The following is a 15593-nucleotide window of genomic DNA, read 5'->3' on the forward strand; positions in this document are numbered from 1 at the left end:
TCCAAGCTTCCCTACAGGACCACAAAACACAAATGGAAAAAGATCTTGACTCTCAACTTGGCCCCGGGGCAGCATGAGTCTTCCATGGAACCTCCTTCCCTCCCCCCACCCCAATTCCATCATTCAGCTCCCATCCCACTGTGGCAACAAATTGAGGTGAAAAGACACCTTTCTTTTAGTTCCTGTGGACCTTTGCCCATTTAATTCCACACATCTAGACGTCTGTCTGCCTGGATTGGAGGTTTTCTCTGTGATTACTTCTCTGCTGATCATGGGCCCCTCAAGGGCTGGAGATCATGTTTCATGAAATAAGCTAGACTCAGTCTTTTCTCTCATAGGTGTAATCAAGATTTTAAAAAAACATGGAAATAGGGGCTGGGAAGGTGGCTCAGTGGTAGAGCGCTTGCCTTGCATGCATGAGGCCCTGGGTTCGATTCCTAAGCACCACATAAGCAAAAAGAAAAAAGCTGGAAGTGGCACTGTGGCTCAAGTGGTAGAGTGCTAGCCTTGAGCTGAAGAGCTGAGAGACAGCGCCCAGGCCCAGAGTTTAGGCCCCATGACCAGACCCAAAGAAACAACCAACCAACCAAAAAAACATGGAAATAAAAGGTAGACTATTTGGGAAGAGGAGGAGGAGGAGGCAGGCCAATGAAGTGTAGTATTGCCCCTATTACCTTCTCATAATAGAATATAAGTACATTATATATGAGTATGTCATAGTAAAGTCAATTATTTTGTACTGGTATTTCCTAGTATTTCTTAAAATCAGCCTCCAGTTTTCTTTTTTTGGTCTAAGACTTGGACTTGAATTCAGTACATGATGCTTTTGCTCATTGGTTAGCACTATACCAAATAAGCCATGTCTCCAATCCCCTTCAAGGCTAAATTTGACAGGAGAAAATCCCCAGGTTGTATTTCCATTTAAATCTCAAAATCCAGAGGGAAGCGGCAACATTGTCCAAAAAGAAATGTAGTCTTTACCTGACTTATGTAACTGTAACCCCTCTGTAATAACAAATTAAAAAAAATCTCTAAATCCAGAATCAGCTATTTCCAACATCTTTATTATATGTTCACAGAACAACTCTGCTCTTGAAAATGCATCTACGGTGGTTGGCACCTGTTGCCTGCTTCTCTTGTCCATAAGTGGTGTTATTTGCTCTATATAGTTTTTTTTTTTTTTGTCGGTCGTGGGGCTTGAACTCTGGGCCTGGGCGTTGTCCCTCAGCTCTTCAACTCAAGGCGAGCGCTCTACCACTTGAGCTACAGCGCCACTATAAGTTGTGTTATTTGTTACTAAGAAATTTAATTTCTTTTGCAAGGCAAAAATAAAAACAAAAACAATCATCAATAGATTGGTGTCTTTTGGATACTTCCCATTTGACAAGTCCCCCAATTTTCCCTCAGTTCTTGCTCCTCCCTTCCCTAAAGGACATGCAGATAGTAAGCACCTTCTTCTCCTTCTCATTACCTTTTGGGTGCTCAAATGTGAGTCAAGTCTAGTCATCAAACAGAAACAATACCAAGAGATAAGAGACACTCATATAAGGTATGCACTAATAAAAATTTATTATCAGAAAACAAATCAGAAATTTTTAAACAATTCACAATTAAAGTGGAAAGAGACAAAATTATAAGGCAGCCATCCATGGAATGATTTCATGTGTACAAAGTATCCAGAAAAAGAGACACTTAAGATCACTGTCTAGGCCACAGAACCAGAGAAAATGCAGTGTAATCCCACGAGACTCTCAGCTTGCCAGAAAACACTACCAGGCAAAGAGCAAAGCTAGTCTCTTTGTGTTAAGCAACTGTGTTTGATGGAACATAATCTTGGACTCCTGAACAGCTAACTAGTCCTTTTCTGTAAGCCACACACCTCCTTCAGGTGTCCTGAGGTGAAATGAGATGTCTCAGGTACAAAAAGGTTACATCATTGGTTTTAATTTCATAGCATCTTTAATGTCACTCTTTGGGCAACATGGACCCTTCTCTACTGAGTAGAAATTTCTGTTTGCAAAGAAGGGTCCTCTATACAACTACCAAGGGTAGTTCTCTGCACTGCAGCAGTTGGGGACAATTGTGGTCGTGATTCTTAATCTTTTGGGCTCAGAGCCCAAGAGACAGAAGAATCCCTTAGGGGCTTCTGCTGTTGACATTCTATAGTTCCCAGGGTCAATACCTATCGAACCCGTGTCAGGGGCTTCACACACTCAGATGCCTGTGTGTCCCCCTAGTTTGACTCTTCAAGGGAAAAACAACAAACTAGACAGTGACATTTAGAAGTGGTAAAAACCACAATTACATTGTCTCCTTTCTGTAAGAAGTGACGCCTCAAAAAAGCCATATTCTTCCTTTTCTTTAGTGGTTCAAACTACCAGAACAGGCTGTTTTGAACTAGAAACTAAGAAGAAGAAGAAGAAGGCTGATAAGAACACACAGCCTCTGTAGGTAGGAGTGTTTCCAAACTCTCCACATTGCAGTGCAAAACCACGGACAAAAAACCCCCAGAATCAAACCCACAACCTCACTGTGATGATGTGGGAACTGATGAGCAACTACTTTGAGAACAAATGAGGGGAGTAGTAGAAGTGATTTCACCTTAATTTGCCACTTGAAAGAATACTTGGAACCTGAAGAAAGTCTAGCCCTAACCAAGAAAAAAGACTCAAAATTCAGATTGACTTTGGTTATGAGGAAGGATGGACCATGTTTTTCATAATTTACTGCATTTCTTTGTGCCTATGATTTCATTTGTAATCATGGCAGCAACTAAATTTGCTAGTGTTTTCAAATGCATTTGAGCATTAAGGCATCCACATCTAAGGAGGCAGTTTTAAACAGGAAAAGAAACAGTACTAAAATATGCTAAGAAGCGAACGTTGAGATGGCCTTTCTGGGAGACACAGCCTGCCACTTGAACAAGCTCTTCCTCCAGTGAAGGGGGCCTCTGCCACACGGTGTGGTTCCCTACTGCCTGAAGATGCATTGAGCCCTGTAAAATTTGTATGGCTATTTCTGCCTGCTGGCCAGGGGAAATATGAGTAGCTCCCAAGGCAGCAGCTTTAGGATCTGGGAAAGCCCACAACTTCTGAGAGCCTGTTAGTATTGAGGTCCAGAGGGGAAGGCAAATTTGAAAGTATGATGTTCAATCTCTGCCAGAGCTCAAGGCCCTGTCCAGCAAGATATTCTGGCCAAACTTTTTAAGCGTGATGGCAAGGCACTGCTGAAAGAGGCTTTGGCCAGCAGAACAAATTTCTGATCATCACACACACTATGTAATAGAAATTACTTCTATCCAAACCAAACCAGACAGAAAGACCTGCTATTTATTTGACAAGTATGTTTCTAGAAAGAATCAAGGCAACCATACTTTAGAAGGACCACTGTTACCATGAATCAGGAGAGTCATTCAGACTCTCTCTTGGCTTGAACATTAGATGCCATGGTCGCCCATCACTATATAAAAACCGTATTCTATTTATGCCACTTCTTTCCCTGGAGCCAGCAGAGGGCGCACAAGTGTAACTCTGCAGCTGCGGACCCAGTGATGAAATGGGAAAGAAGAAAACAGGCATGCTGGCTTATGTGTCACACAAAATGTTTGTACAAATGACTAAATCCACTGTCCTCAAGAAACTATTCTTGGTTCCCTCTTAATGTAATGTGATTTCAAGTGGTACAAAAAATAAAAATAAATTATTAATACAGTATTACACACTTAATTGACAAAACAGGATTTATACAGATTTTGGCAAACATGGAAAATTACCTTAGTTTGTTAAACACTTCTGCTGTCTCAATTGTTTAAATTACCAGAGTATTAGTGACTGTGTCAACTCACACATGAGGAAGTGATATTTCCACAGCTGAACACAGCTGTGCTGGACACAAAAATAACTTATTTGAAGGGACTAAAGGACAGAGACACTTTTATCTTCATCACCACAGTTCAAGGAGTGGGTGTCCTGATGAGAACTCGTCTCACACAGTACTGACATCACCACCAGCAGTAAGCAGCAAATTATAGGGAGGAGGAGCTAGAGGAGAAAGTTAGGAGAAAAGTATGGGAAATATGAAGACACAAGACACATGATTTCAGTAAGCTTTAAGCCAACGGGCAGACACTTCTCACTTATGATACAGCTAGACTTTCTTCATGCTACAGGTGCTTGCTTATGTGAGCAGACACAATGCTTCCCACGCTGGACAAGTGCCTTGCCAGAGGGACTGTCGACCTGCTAAAAGAAATACTTAAAAGAAGAAAAAAGAACAACACAGATTTTGATAGTCTTACTTTTAGCAAGATCATTAAAACATTGTCAATAACTATCCAAATTCACTTAAAATTTAGTATCCCTTAATTTCCAAAGATACTTTGTGATGGGAGTAAAATTAAAGCCTAGCCTGAACCTATGAGAACTTGGGTCCTTTAGAAATGGACTGGAGGCAGGTATTCTGCCAAGGAAACTTGAAAGAGATGCTATTAAACACTAGTCATATCTGCTGCACCGGTGGAAAGAATAGCAGGCTACATTCAGAGAGGCATATGCAAAGGAGGTGGTTAAGATTCTTTAGACATCCCCTTTCACTGGCTATCTCCTTTTAGAGAATGAGTTCAACTTTCAATGTGTCTTGCTCTGACTTTCCTTCTCTAATTTCAAATTAACTGCAATCACATTCCGCATGTAAGAGAATGGTGCTGTGGCCTTCTATCAAGGCATGTGGCATACATGCTAAAGCACCAGTCTTCCAGGGTGAGGACAATGTTAAAAATCAATGGGTAAAATGGCAGAGCCTCTAAGGAGAAAGACATTTAGCTTAATTACAGAACACTGTATTTTCATAATTACTATTTCCTTCTGAGTATGAAGTTCTCCACTTTTCTTTAAAATTAAATTCCATCTTCCCTGAGAATAGGGTTAAGAGAAACATCAGTACTCAATATGCCAAAGACCCTTTAAAAGACAACACAAGTCTCTACCTAATCACAATGTGTTGTTCCTACTCTACAAGCTTTTCCATTACTCCGGGGTTGACTCTCACCTCCCTCCGGACTCTGGGAACACAGGTGGAGATGGGCAAGGTGAGACAAGACACTGAGGAAGTGAGCAGCTGTCACAGGTTGGCTGTTCTCACTGGATGGCAAGCGACCATGGACTGACGCTGGAACCTGAACATTTAATGCTGGTGTCCTACTGACAGGATGAGTGGGATGAGACAACCCAGAACCAGGGCTGCCACCTCCAGGCGGCTGAGGCCTCTCCCTCCAGTGCTGTCAGCTTTGTGGCTGTGCCCCATTCCGCCCACCTCAGGGAGGACATGTACTGTGGCAACGTAAAGAAATGTCCCAGCAGAGAAAAGCATGGCTACTCCAGTAGCGTTGACCTCTGAAAGAGCTTCTTTACTGCTCTATGAGATAAAAGAGAAAAAGGAAACATTAAGTCAAGTAAAATTCAGGCTAAGCCCCAAACTAAATATTCACACCTGACAACTGGTATGGTCTCAGGCATGGGAGACATCTTGACATGCAAGTAGATCTAATCATTTACGGAGAGCTGAGGAACATCAGTGATGTACATAACTGCTTGATTCTGTCTGGTTGATGGTACTGGGGTATGAACTCAGAGTCCTCTGCTTACTAGGCAGGCACTCTGTTGCTGAGCCACGCCCCTAGCCTCCTTTTCACTCATTTTTCTTTCAGTAGTCTAACTTTCCTACCAGGTGTGTGCATGAGGCACATTCTGTCCATTTTAGGCTTTCCATAGTTGCTAGGATCACAGCTGTGTGCAGCCATAGCCAGCCTCACTGAGATGGAATCTTTCATATATTTTTTTCTGCCCAGACCAGCCTGGAACCATTATCCTGTTTTCAGCCTTTCCCACAGCTTGGGATGACAAGCATGTGACACTGCACCTAGCTATCCATTGAAAAGGAGTCTCAAAAACTTTTCTGTCCAGGCTGGCCTCAAACCATGACCCCCACCTTCTCAACCTCCCAAGTAACTAGGATTGCAGGTATAACCACCAGTGCCTAGCTCACAAGCACTCTTTAAAATTTTATTTTAGATTGGGGGAAGGTGAGAAGAGAGTAAAGGAAATATAATGGAGGGTATAAACTTGTTCAAAGAATAGTGCAGGAAGTGGTACTGTGGCTACAAGTGACAGAGGGACAGTGCACAGGCCCTGAGTTCAAGCCCCATGGCTACCATCACCACCACCACCACCACCACCAAGAACAATAACAGCAAAATACTGCATATATCTATGGAATTATCACAATAAACTCTCCTTGTACTAGATTGGTGTATGCTAATCAAAGTAAAAATGTTTTAAATTTACATATATACATATGCATAAACATATATATACATATATATTATGGGTTCAAAGTGATGTTATGATTTATGGAAGTACAATATGGAGTAATTAAATCAATCGAATTAATATATCCATTACCTCAAATACTTTTTCTTTGTGGTGAGAGCATTTGAAGTTTACCCACAACTTTACTAGGCAGGCGCTCTACCATCCCCTATTACCTACACTCTTTGGATGAAATCAACAGGTTAATGTAGACATTCAACTTCAGAAATCAATTCATTCATTCTACTACTACTTAAAAAGTGTCCTCTACACACTAGACTATAAGCCAAGTACCTGAGGTACAGTGGCAATCAAGATGCAACAGCCACCCCCTCTAAGCTTAGAATATTTATATAATTAATTTCTATCTTTTCCATTAAAAAAGGCAAGCCTATGGATTAATAAACAATTCAAATTTTAAGACCTTTGCACAGATGCAGTATGTAACTGCAATGCCTCCAGAATTATCAGGACCTTCCTGTAATAAGTTGTAAAACTTATACTGCTCAATGAAATAGCAGTCATAATTTAAAAGGAACTCTATACTGCTCACAAGCTCTTCAGGTGAATGGAAAGGGTTGTTTAACAATAACTTGTTTGTTAGCAATCAAGACCAACAAATCTTCACTAACAAACTTAACCATTGCTTAACTATCTTTTTTGTTTTATATTCCTTTTAGTAAAGGTAAAAACCTCTATTCTGTAGTAAAAAGTTTACTATAGAATAATGAATCTCCTCCCTAGGAGGAGTGGAAGAAAGTAGTTCCTTCAAACCAGTACTAAGTTTGCTTCTAAGATTTTCCTCCTAAAGCTTGCCCACTGATATTTAGGCAAAGTGGGAAGGGTTGTTGCTAAGAACTACAGCCCAAGTAGACTCAATCACAAGGGACAGAAAGGTCCAGCTTGGAGGAGAAAGGGTGCTTGTGCTTGTGAGCTGACAAATGACAGATGTCATTTCAGATCTAGCTATGTTCAGTGAAAAAGAACTAGATATTCTAATGACTGCTAATGACTGCTGGGAAGAGAATAATCTGAGTCAGCAGAAAACAGCCATCTTTGTTCACCCCCTACTCTGAAAGACTGCCATAGGTACTTTATGTGCCTACCCCAGTACCACACAGAGATGATTGTGACTGTGTATGCATTTGTGTAAACACTATTAGAACCAATATGAACAAGGAAATGTTGAAGGACTGATTTGGAATTAAGACATTTACCTTGAACAGGTGTTTACACTTATTTTTTTTGGGGGGGGGAGGGGTCGGTCATGGGGCTTGAACTCTGGGCCTGGGCGTTGTCCTTCAGCTCAAGGCTTGGGCCACAGTGCTGCTTCCAGTTTTTGAGTGGTTTATTGGAGAGAAGAGTCTCACGGACTTTCCTGCCCACCTGGCTTTGAACCACGGTCCTCAGATCTCAGCCTCCTGAGTAGCTAGGATTACAGGTGTGAGCCACCGGCGCCCAGCTACACCTAATTTTTGTCTTTAGTTTGAGAAAGTAATGTAGTTGGAAAACCAACATTAGGGATTTTAAGTTCTGGTAGATCTGACACATGTCTAGAAAAACAAGGGGTGCTCAGACTTACCTTACTTAGTCCTAAGAATGTCACCATGGACATAACTGGTGCTGCCAGTGCAAAGACCAGCAAGTGCTTTCTAATTCGATTCCGCTCCAGGCCAGCATGCATTAGGAAAGAAACCAGCCCAAATGCTGCTGGTGCCTGAGAAAGACAAAGTACCCCTTATTAGTACCCTACAGAGATGGCTTGCTTCTACATCAATATGTACATGTCATGATATGAAATCTCCTATCAAAAACCATAGCACCAAGACTGAGCCCTTTTAAGAATTAATGTTCTAAACTAAGAAGAGATTCTACATGTTGTGTATGTGTTTTTTAGCTGGATAGAGAAAGTCAAGGAGAGAAAAATACTTATAAAACAAAAATATATGAAATATAGAAATCTAAAGAGAATTTAATAGTTCGGATGTATGCCCACCAAAACCCTCAAGTAGGAATTTAAGAAAATAGCAAAAAGTAGCTGTGAACAGAATTATGCAATTCTCCAAAATGATAGTAATTAAGAAGCTAAAAGACTTTTCCCATTCCAGAAAGGCAATATGGACCCAGAAAAGTTTTAATTTCAAATATATTCAATAGCAAATCTTGGCTTACCTTATGTAGCATTATTGCCACAAACACAATTAACTGCACACTAGTCTGTGAAGTAGAAGCTGCTGCTCCCAAAGCTACACCATCCGCTAAGTTTGGAAACAATAAAACATAAGATTTCTATAAACAACAACAATAGCATAGGCTGAGTGTGTGGACTTTAGAGGCAGGTAGAGCTGGACCTAAGGCTGGAGCTACTTCATCTTTCTGAAGTTTAGCCCTCTCATCTTTTTTTTTTTTTTTTTTGGTCTTGTTTTGTTTTTCTTTTTCTTTTTTCTTTTTTTTTTTGGATCCGGTCGTGGGGCCTGAACTCTGGGTCTGGGTGCTGTCCCTCAGCTCTTCAGCTCAAGGCTAGCGCTCTATCACTTGAGCCACAGTGTCACTTCCGGCTTTTTCTGCCTATGTGGTGCTGAGGAATCAAACCTAGGGCCTCATGAATGCAAGGCAAGCACTCTACCACTGAGCCACCTTCCCAGCCCATTTTGTTTTTCTTGTCTGTCGTTGGGCTTGAACTCTGGGCCTGGGTGCTGAGCCTGGGTTCTTCTGCTCAAGCTTAGTGCTCTACCACTTGAACTACAGTGCCACTTCCAATTTTCTGGTGGTTTACTGGAGATAAGAGTCTCATGGACTTTCCTGCCCGGGCTTGCTTTGAATGTGATCCTCAGATCTCAGCCTTCTTAGTAGCCAGGATTACAGGCATGAGCTACGCTTGGTTTTTTTAACTGTATTTTTTTTCCTTTTCTTTTTTGATACTGCAGATTGAGGCGAGGATGTTGCACTTGCTAGTCAAGCGCTTTGCCACTAAGCTACATCCCAACCCTAGCCTTCTCATCTTTGTAACACATATTTCTGCCAGGCCCTGGTGGATCATGCCTCTAATCCTAACTACTCAGGAGGCTGACATCTGAGGACCACAGGCAAGTCCTTGAGACTTTTATCTCCAATAAATCATCAAAAAGCCAAAAAATGGAGCTCAAGTGGCAGAGCACTAGCTTTGAGCAAAAAAGCTCAGAGACAGCACCTAGGCTCATAAAAAAAACATTTTTCTTAGATATTTTAGATATTTTATGGAGATTATATGAGAATATATGTAAAAGGCTTAGCATGAGGCCCAGAATATTCCATGTTAGTAATTTTTATTGTTGTTAATGGAAAATGCATGAAACTAAAAAAAGCTACTGGTTAGTCCATCAATTAGAAACTGCCCAAGAAGAATGAAAAAGGAAGCATGTCTTCATCTTACACATAAAGACACCAAGCCTCATATGCCTTTGTCACTAACAGAACCCTACTATTGGACATGGTCAGAGTTGTGGCTCGCAAATGAGGCCATTAGCAACACTGGGTCTTCTGCATTCCACCTACTGCCTTGGCCTACAGTGGGCAGCAGTTGTTTGGTACAAAATTGCCAAGGCTCTTTCCCAGATGAGATTCTTAGGAGGGGGCTGCCAACTACTTAAAGGCTCAGATAGGAAAAACTAAATGGTCCACAAAGCTGAAATATTTACTAACTAGTCAACCTTGTTACTATTGTGAAAAAGCAGCCACAAATGATACAGAGACATGTGGGCATGGCTGTTTTCATACAAGTCTATCAGAACAATTTATATAATTTTCATGTATCATAAGATTTGCTAGGCATGGAAACAGAGTGTTCCATGTTACACTTCCAACTTGTTTGTTTGCTGCCAGTCCTGGGGCTTGAATTCAGAGCCTGGGTGCTGTCCCTGAGCTTCTTTTGTTCAAGGCTAACTCTCTACCACTTAAGCCACAGCTCCACTTTTGGCTTTTGTTTCTTGGTAGTTTACTGGAAATAAAAGAGTCTTAAAGACTTTACTATCTGGGCTGGCTTCAAACCCCTCAGATCTCAGCCTCCCGAGTAATTAGGATTACAGGCCACTGGCACCCAGCTCAGCTTTTGTTTTTAGACAGGGTCTTGCTACACAGCCCAGGTTATCCTAAATCTTACAGTCCTCCTGCTTCAGCCTCCTGAGTGCTGAGCCTACAGGCAGACCTAGCTCATTCTTTTCATTTTTAACCATGAAACACACACACACACACACACGCACGCACGCACGCACGCACGCACGCACGCACGCACGCACGCATGTGTCACTCTTGTAATCCTAGCAGAATTTACTAAGCAACCTGCCCCAATAACCAATCCAAGAACATTCAATATGGATGATCAGTGTGCTAAGCTGCTCTGTGTGACAGGAAGGAGAGGTCTCACTGCAATCCAACCCTACCTGCAGCATGGACAACCAGACCCAGTGTGGTAGTGATTTTGGAACTGATCGGTCTTGCTGTTTCTGGATCTGCAGTGAAAATGAGAAAGAAGAATTAAGTGAGACAATTTTCAAAGACTAATCTTAAAGCACACAATTTCTTTTATTTTCCCTTTTTTTTTGGGGGGGGGGGTGGGGGGAGAAAGGGTCTTACTCTGTAGCTCAGGCTGTCCTGGGAACTTGCCATTTTCCTGCCTCTGCCTCCCAGTGATAAAACTACAGGCATGTACCATCATACCCTACTGTCTTTTTCTTTTTGCATCAAGTCTTAGAAGTTCTCTTTACCCTCAATAAGTGGGTAGATGGGAACTCTTCATCTGAACTAGGCTTCTCTAGAGAAACAAATGTTTGAACTGTATGAGCCTCAACTGCCTCAGCTTCCTCAGACTCCTTAATCCTCCAGTCCTCTACAGAAGTGTTCCACTGCCTGATTCTTCTTTCTGGTCCTATCTAATTGTCACTGCTTACCTCTTCCCCTTCCAGTCTCCAACTGTCTTCATCCCCACATGTCCAGGCTGGCCTCAAACCACAAGGTTCTTAAATCATTCATCAACTGTTTCCATCATATTTCTCATTATCAAGACCAGTTACACCAGTTTCTTTAACAGCAAAACATTCTTATTCTCTTTTTCACCTATCAATTTCACCTAAAAATTTCTCTTGAAATTCTTGACAAGTACTAACCTTCTCAGTTCATCAACTCAAAACCTAGGAATTGTTCTAAGCCTAATTCTAAGACAACCTCTATTAACAAAGAAAGCAAAGATCAGTTCCAATTCAAAACAATGTTGTTAAGTCACAAGTAGCATCAGAGATTCTTGTGAATCTCTACTTCAAACACATAAAAGCATTTCACTTAAATATGTCTTATGTTGACTGTAACCAATGAATATATTTTCAACTTAAATATGTCTTCTGTTGACTACATTCAATGAATTTGTTTTCTACTTCTTTCTCTTTCAATGTGTCTCATGGAGTATAGCATAGTACTATACTCATGGAGTATAGCATAGTGATAGGTACCCAATGGTTGCTATAAGTTCTTGCTCTAGAGAATGAAAAAAAATAATGTCTTTATCTGTATCACATAAAGATGCTACTGTGATTATAGGAGATGTACAGTAAGTAAATATGTCCAAATGATGTAATGTGAAAGGATGGGAGACCTGGAGCCAGGTACTGGTGGCTCATACTTGTGATGCTAGATCTTCAAAAGATCTGAGGATTCAGGTTTGAATTAGCCCAGGCAGAAGTCTATGAGACGCTTATCTCCAATTAACCACCAAAAAACTAGAAGTGGAGCTGTGGCTCAAGTAGAAAAGCAACAGCCATGAATAAAAAAGATAAGTGAGAGCCCAAGACCCTGAGTTCAAGCCTAGTATTGGCATAAGAAGTAGGGACAAGGGGAAGGAGGAGGGAAAGGCAGAGGAGAAGACATTGAAATGCTAGGTGAAATGACACGCAGACATTAGTCAAACAAATTTCATAGTTTAATCTTGAAAAAAGAAAGGCTTACAATATAAGAAGCTGTGTCTTTTTTTAAATAAAAGTAGTATGTTACTTTCTACTAACAAATTTTGTTAAAAACAAAATTTAAAAACAATGCAAAGAAGGAAAGTTAAAGTCCCATTAATCACTGAAACAAGAAAAAAATTCTCTATCAGTGAAATGGGAAGACTACTGTTATTACTCTGTAAGGAAAATTAGCTTGTTTTGGCCTTTCTTTATACATAACAAATAGCCTTGTGGTTTACTTGTAAGCATATCATAAGTAATTTAATTTTTCCTTTGGTGGAGTTTTATTTGCTTGTTCTGTTTTTGAGACAGGGTCTTGTTAGGTTGCCCACACTGGCTTAGAAGTGGGACATTGAAGCAATCTTTTTGTTTTGGCCTCCCAAAGCATTTTTAATAAAAACTAGAGGTTTTTAAATTAAGGTGTTTGTTGGTGGTGGTGGTGGGGGGGGGGGTGGTAGTGGTGCCAGTCCTTGGGCTTACACTCAGGGCCTATAGCACAGTCCTGAGCATTTTTTGCACAAGGCTAGCACTCTACTCCTTGAGCCACAAGCTCTACTTCCAGTTTTTTTAGTGGCTAATTGAAGATAAAAGAGTTTCACGACTTTCCTGCCTGGGATAGCTTTGAACTGTGATCCACAAATGTCAGCCTCCTGAGTAGGTAAGATTACAGGTGTGAGCCACAAATGCCTAGTTTAAGTGTGTGTGTGTGTGTGTGTGTGTGTGTGTGTGTGTGTGTGTGTGTGTGTGTGTGTTTGTTTTACTTATAGGAAAAGATTGTATTTCAAAATAAATAAAAGAATGAATTAAGTTGTACTGGTATTTAATAACTCATAAAACCCTGCAGGCACTATGTTAAACCATGTCATAGGAGATATGAAAGCCAGAAAAAAGTGCCATCAGAGATAAAACAGGAGCAAGAATAAACACATGCTACATTTTACAAGATATTATTAGGCCTACAATTTATTTACGATTTTTAAAAACTTTTCAGTAGACTCATGACTCTTGCTAACTTTATTTAGACCCAGTCACATCTCCAAGAAGACTTCACAGTCTCCTACCAGCATTAACCATGTCATGCAGACACCATCATTATGTGTGAGTCCACTGGGCCACATGAGACCAGCCCATCTCTGGCAAACAGAGCGAAATTGGCTGACAGACACAGAAGGAGCCAGCCAAACACTCCTTCAACTTCAGCTCTAGCTCCAGGTGGAACAATGGCATTTCCTGAAGTGAGCAGGTGCTCTGAAGGTTCGTCTTACTAAGAATCATTTTGCTGGGGCTGGGAAGGTGGCTCAGTGGTAGAGCGCTTGCCTTGCATGCATGAGGCCCTGGGTTTGATTCCTAAGCACCACATAAGCAAAAAGAAAAAAGCCGGAAGTGGCGCTGTGGCTCAAGTGGTAGAGTGCTAGCCTTGAGCTGAAGTGCTAAGGGATAGTGCCCAGGCCCAGAATTCAAGCCCCACGACCGGACCCAAAAAAAAAAAGAGAAAATTTTGCTAAGGCATGAATTCCCTCATCCTCTTTGGAGTTTGGTACATTTCAGAAGCACATCAAGAAACCAGGAACAACTTTAGTAAAGGTTTGGCTGCCACATCCTTGATGAAACTTTACTGCCAAGGTCATTCTGGACCAAAAAAATGAACTAAGTCTCTTCTTCCACTGATAAGGATGCCTTTTCTGTTACAGACATCAAGAGACTTGCCAAGGAAACATCTAAGATAGTCATAAGCTCTTCCCCATGTCTCTCCCTTCTATGTAGTCAAATGTAATAAAAGCAGAGCACCCTCGCTGCCATTGGGATGGGTTGTGATGTGCTAACAAGACTGGAATACAGTTGGTACAGAGCCTCGGGATGCCTCCAGAGAGAATTATCTATGCAAATTCTTGTAAATGAGTGTCCCAGGTTTCATAGGTTGTCACTAAGGAGTCAAGATGATGACTTTTCAAGATCAGTACTCAAACTTGGTACAAGCTGCTTTTGCTCATTGGAGCCACAACTCCATCTCAAAGAAAATGGCTTTTGGTAGTAACAGTTGAGTTGATGAAAACTCCAGGGCAAAGCTGGTTTTGCAGATTGCCACTGATGATTCTGTCACCTCATGGACTTCTTTTGGAAAGGGCAAAAAGAGCTAAATGTTAATGTCAATCGGTGTCAGCTTCCATGTGGCAAGTGGCTATAGCAATCTTAAAACCTTTGTACAGGCAGTTTCTGATGCCCACTGTGTCTTTAACAGGGACTGGGATTGGTTCTAGCATGTATCTGCTTGATATTGGTAGTAGCTTACCAGATCTAAGCATGTGCAGCTTAGAAGATTACCAGCATGTTTACCAGTACTGGACAAGCTTTTTTCTCTGGAGTAAGACTCATAGCTGAGCCAGGCAGATATAATGTCACATCTGCTGTCACACTTGCACTTAATATCATTGCCAGAAGAACCATACTCATGGAGCTGAGAGGTTCTGGTGATAATGATGATGATGGGTCCACTTATGTATTAATACATGCACTTTATGTTTTATGTGAGTGATAGAATACAGGAATTATTTAATTGCATCCTTTACTATTACACACATATAAAGCCCCTACTGCAAGAGATTCAAGCCCGATAAGAAGCTATTATTCACCTAGCACATGAGGACCAACATGTGATGGCTTATATTGGGCAACTCACTGCCCAAGATGCATGTGTTCTCTAGGTGTTCTCTGAAAACATGGGTACACAGACTGTTGTTATTGCTTCTACTTCAATGGATTCCAAGACTACTTATTATGTGATTTCATGACTAAAGTGGCCACACAAAGCTTCTTGACCTAAGTAGAGAGCAGAGGGTCAGTACTTTGCCCATATCGTGGTACTCTGGAAAAGGGATGGACCATTGCCTAGCAGCCTGTGCTTAGGCTAGTATCAATGTGTAAATACCGTCCTTGTAGCTGTTTACTGTAAGTGATTTTTAAATTAAGGAATTTAAAGGGATCGTTTAGCTTCATTATTGCTAGTGTTGCTGTGTCTTTGTTAGAGTATGGCTGCATAGATACAGTAATGGGAGGGGATTATACTTAAGGGATTATACTTATCTGGGTTCTTATGGAAAGTATTTGAATATTTGTTTTCTATGGATTTTTATTCACTTTTCTAACATACAACTGAAGTGTCTATTGGCTGCCAAATAAACATTTTGTAGCTCCTATAATGGAAGAGTGGGCCAGAGCTTAGAATTTGCTTTGAAAATAAGTTACCTTGAAGTAACTG

General features: G+C 41.0%; 1 protein-coding gene across 2 annotated transcripts in view; it reads right to left on the reverse strand.

Moving 5' to 3' along the window:
• Positions 1-1545: 1545 nt before the first annotated feature.
• Slc39a9 (solute carrier family 39 member 9) overlaps positions 1546-15593 on the reverse strand; it is a 46507-nt gene continuing 32459 nt past the window's right edge. The window contains exons 4-8 of one of the 2 annotated variants that reach the window (XR_006149420.1): positions 10784-10852; positions 8538-8623; positions 7948-8082; positions 5047-5412; positions 1546-4253 (exon numbers count right to left, since the gene is read on the reverse strand). Coding sequence is in view for 1 of the 2 variants with exons in the window: in XM_042692454.1 (XP_042548388.1) it covers positions 5182-5412; positions 7948-8082; positions 8538-8623; positions 10784-10852 (521 nt within the window). In the remaining variant the exon portion in view is untranslated. Of the gene's footprint in view, positions 5413-7947; positions 8083-8537; positions 8624-10783; positions 10853-15593 lie in introns of both variants that reach the window. The other variant, XM_042692454.1, reaches the window with a different exon arrangement.

This window comes from Dipodomys spectabilis, unplaced genomic scaffold (assembly GCF_019054845.1).
Source record: "Dipodomys spectabilis isolate Male_0828 unplaced genomic scaffold, ASM1905484v1 ptg000157l, whole genome shotgun sequence".
NCBI lineage: Eukaryota > Metazoa > Chordata > Mammalia > Rodentia > Heteromyidae > Dipodomys > Dipodomys spectabilis.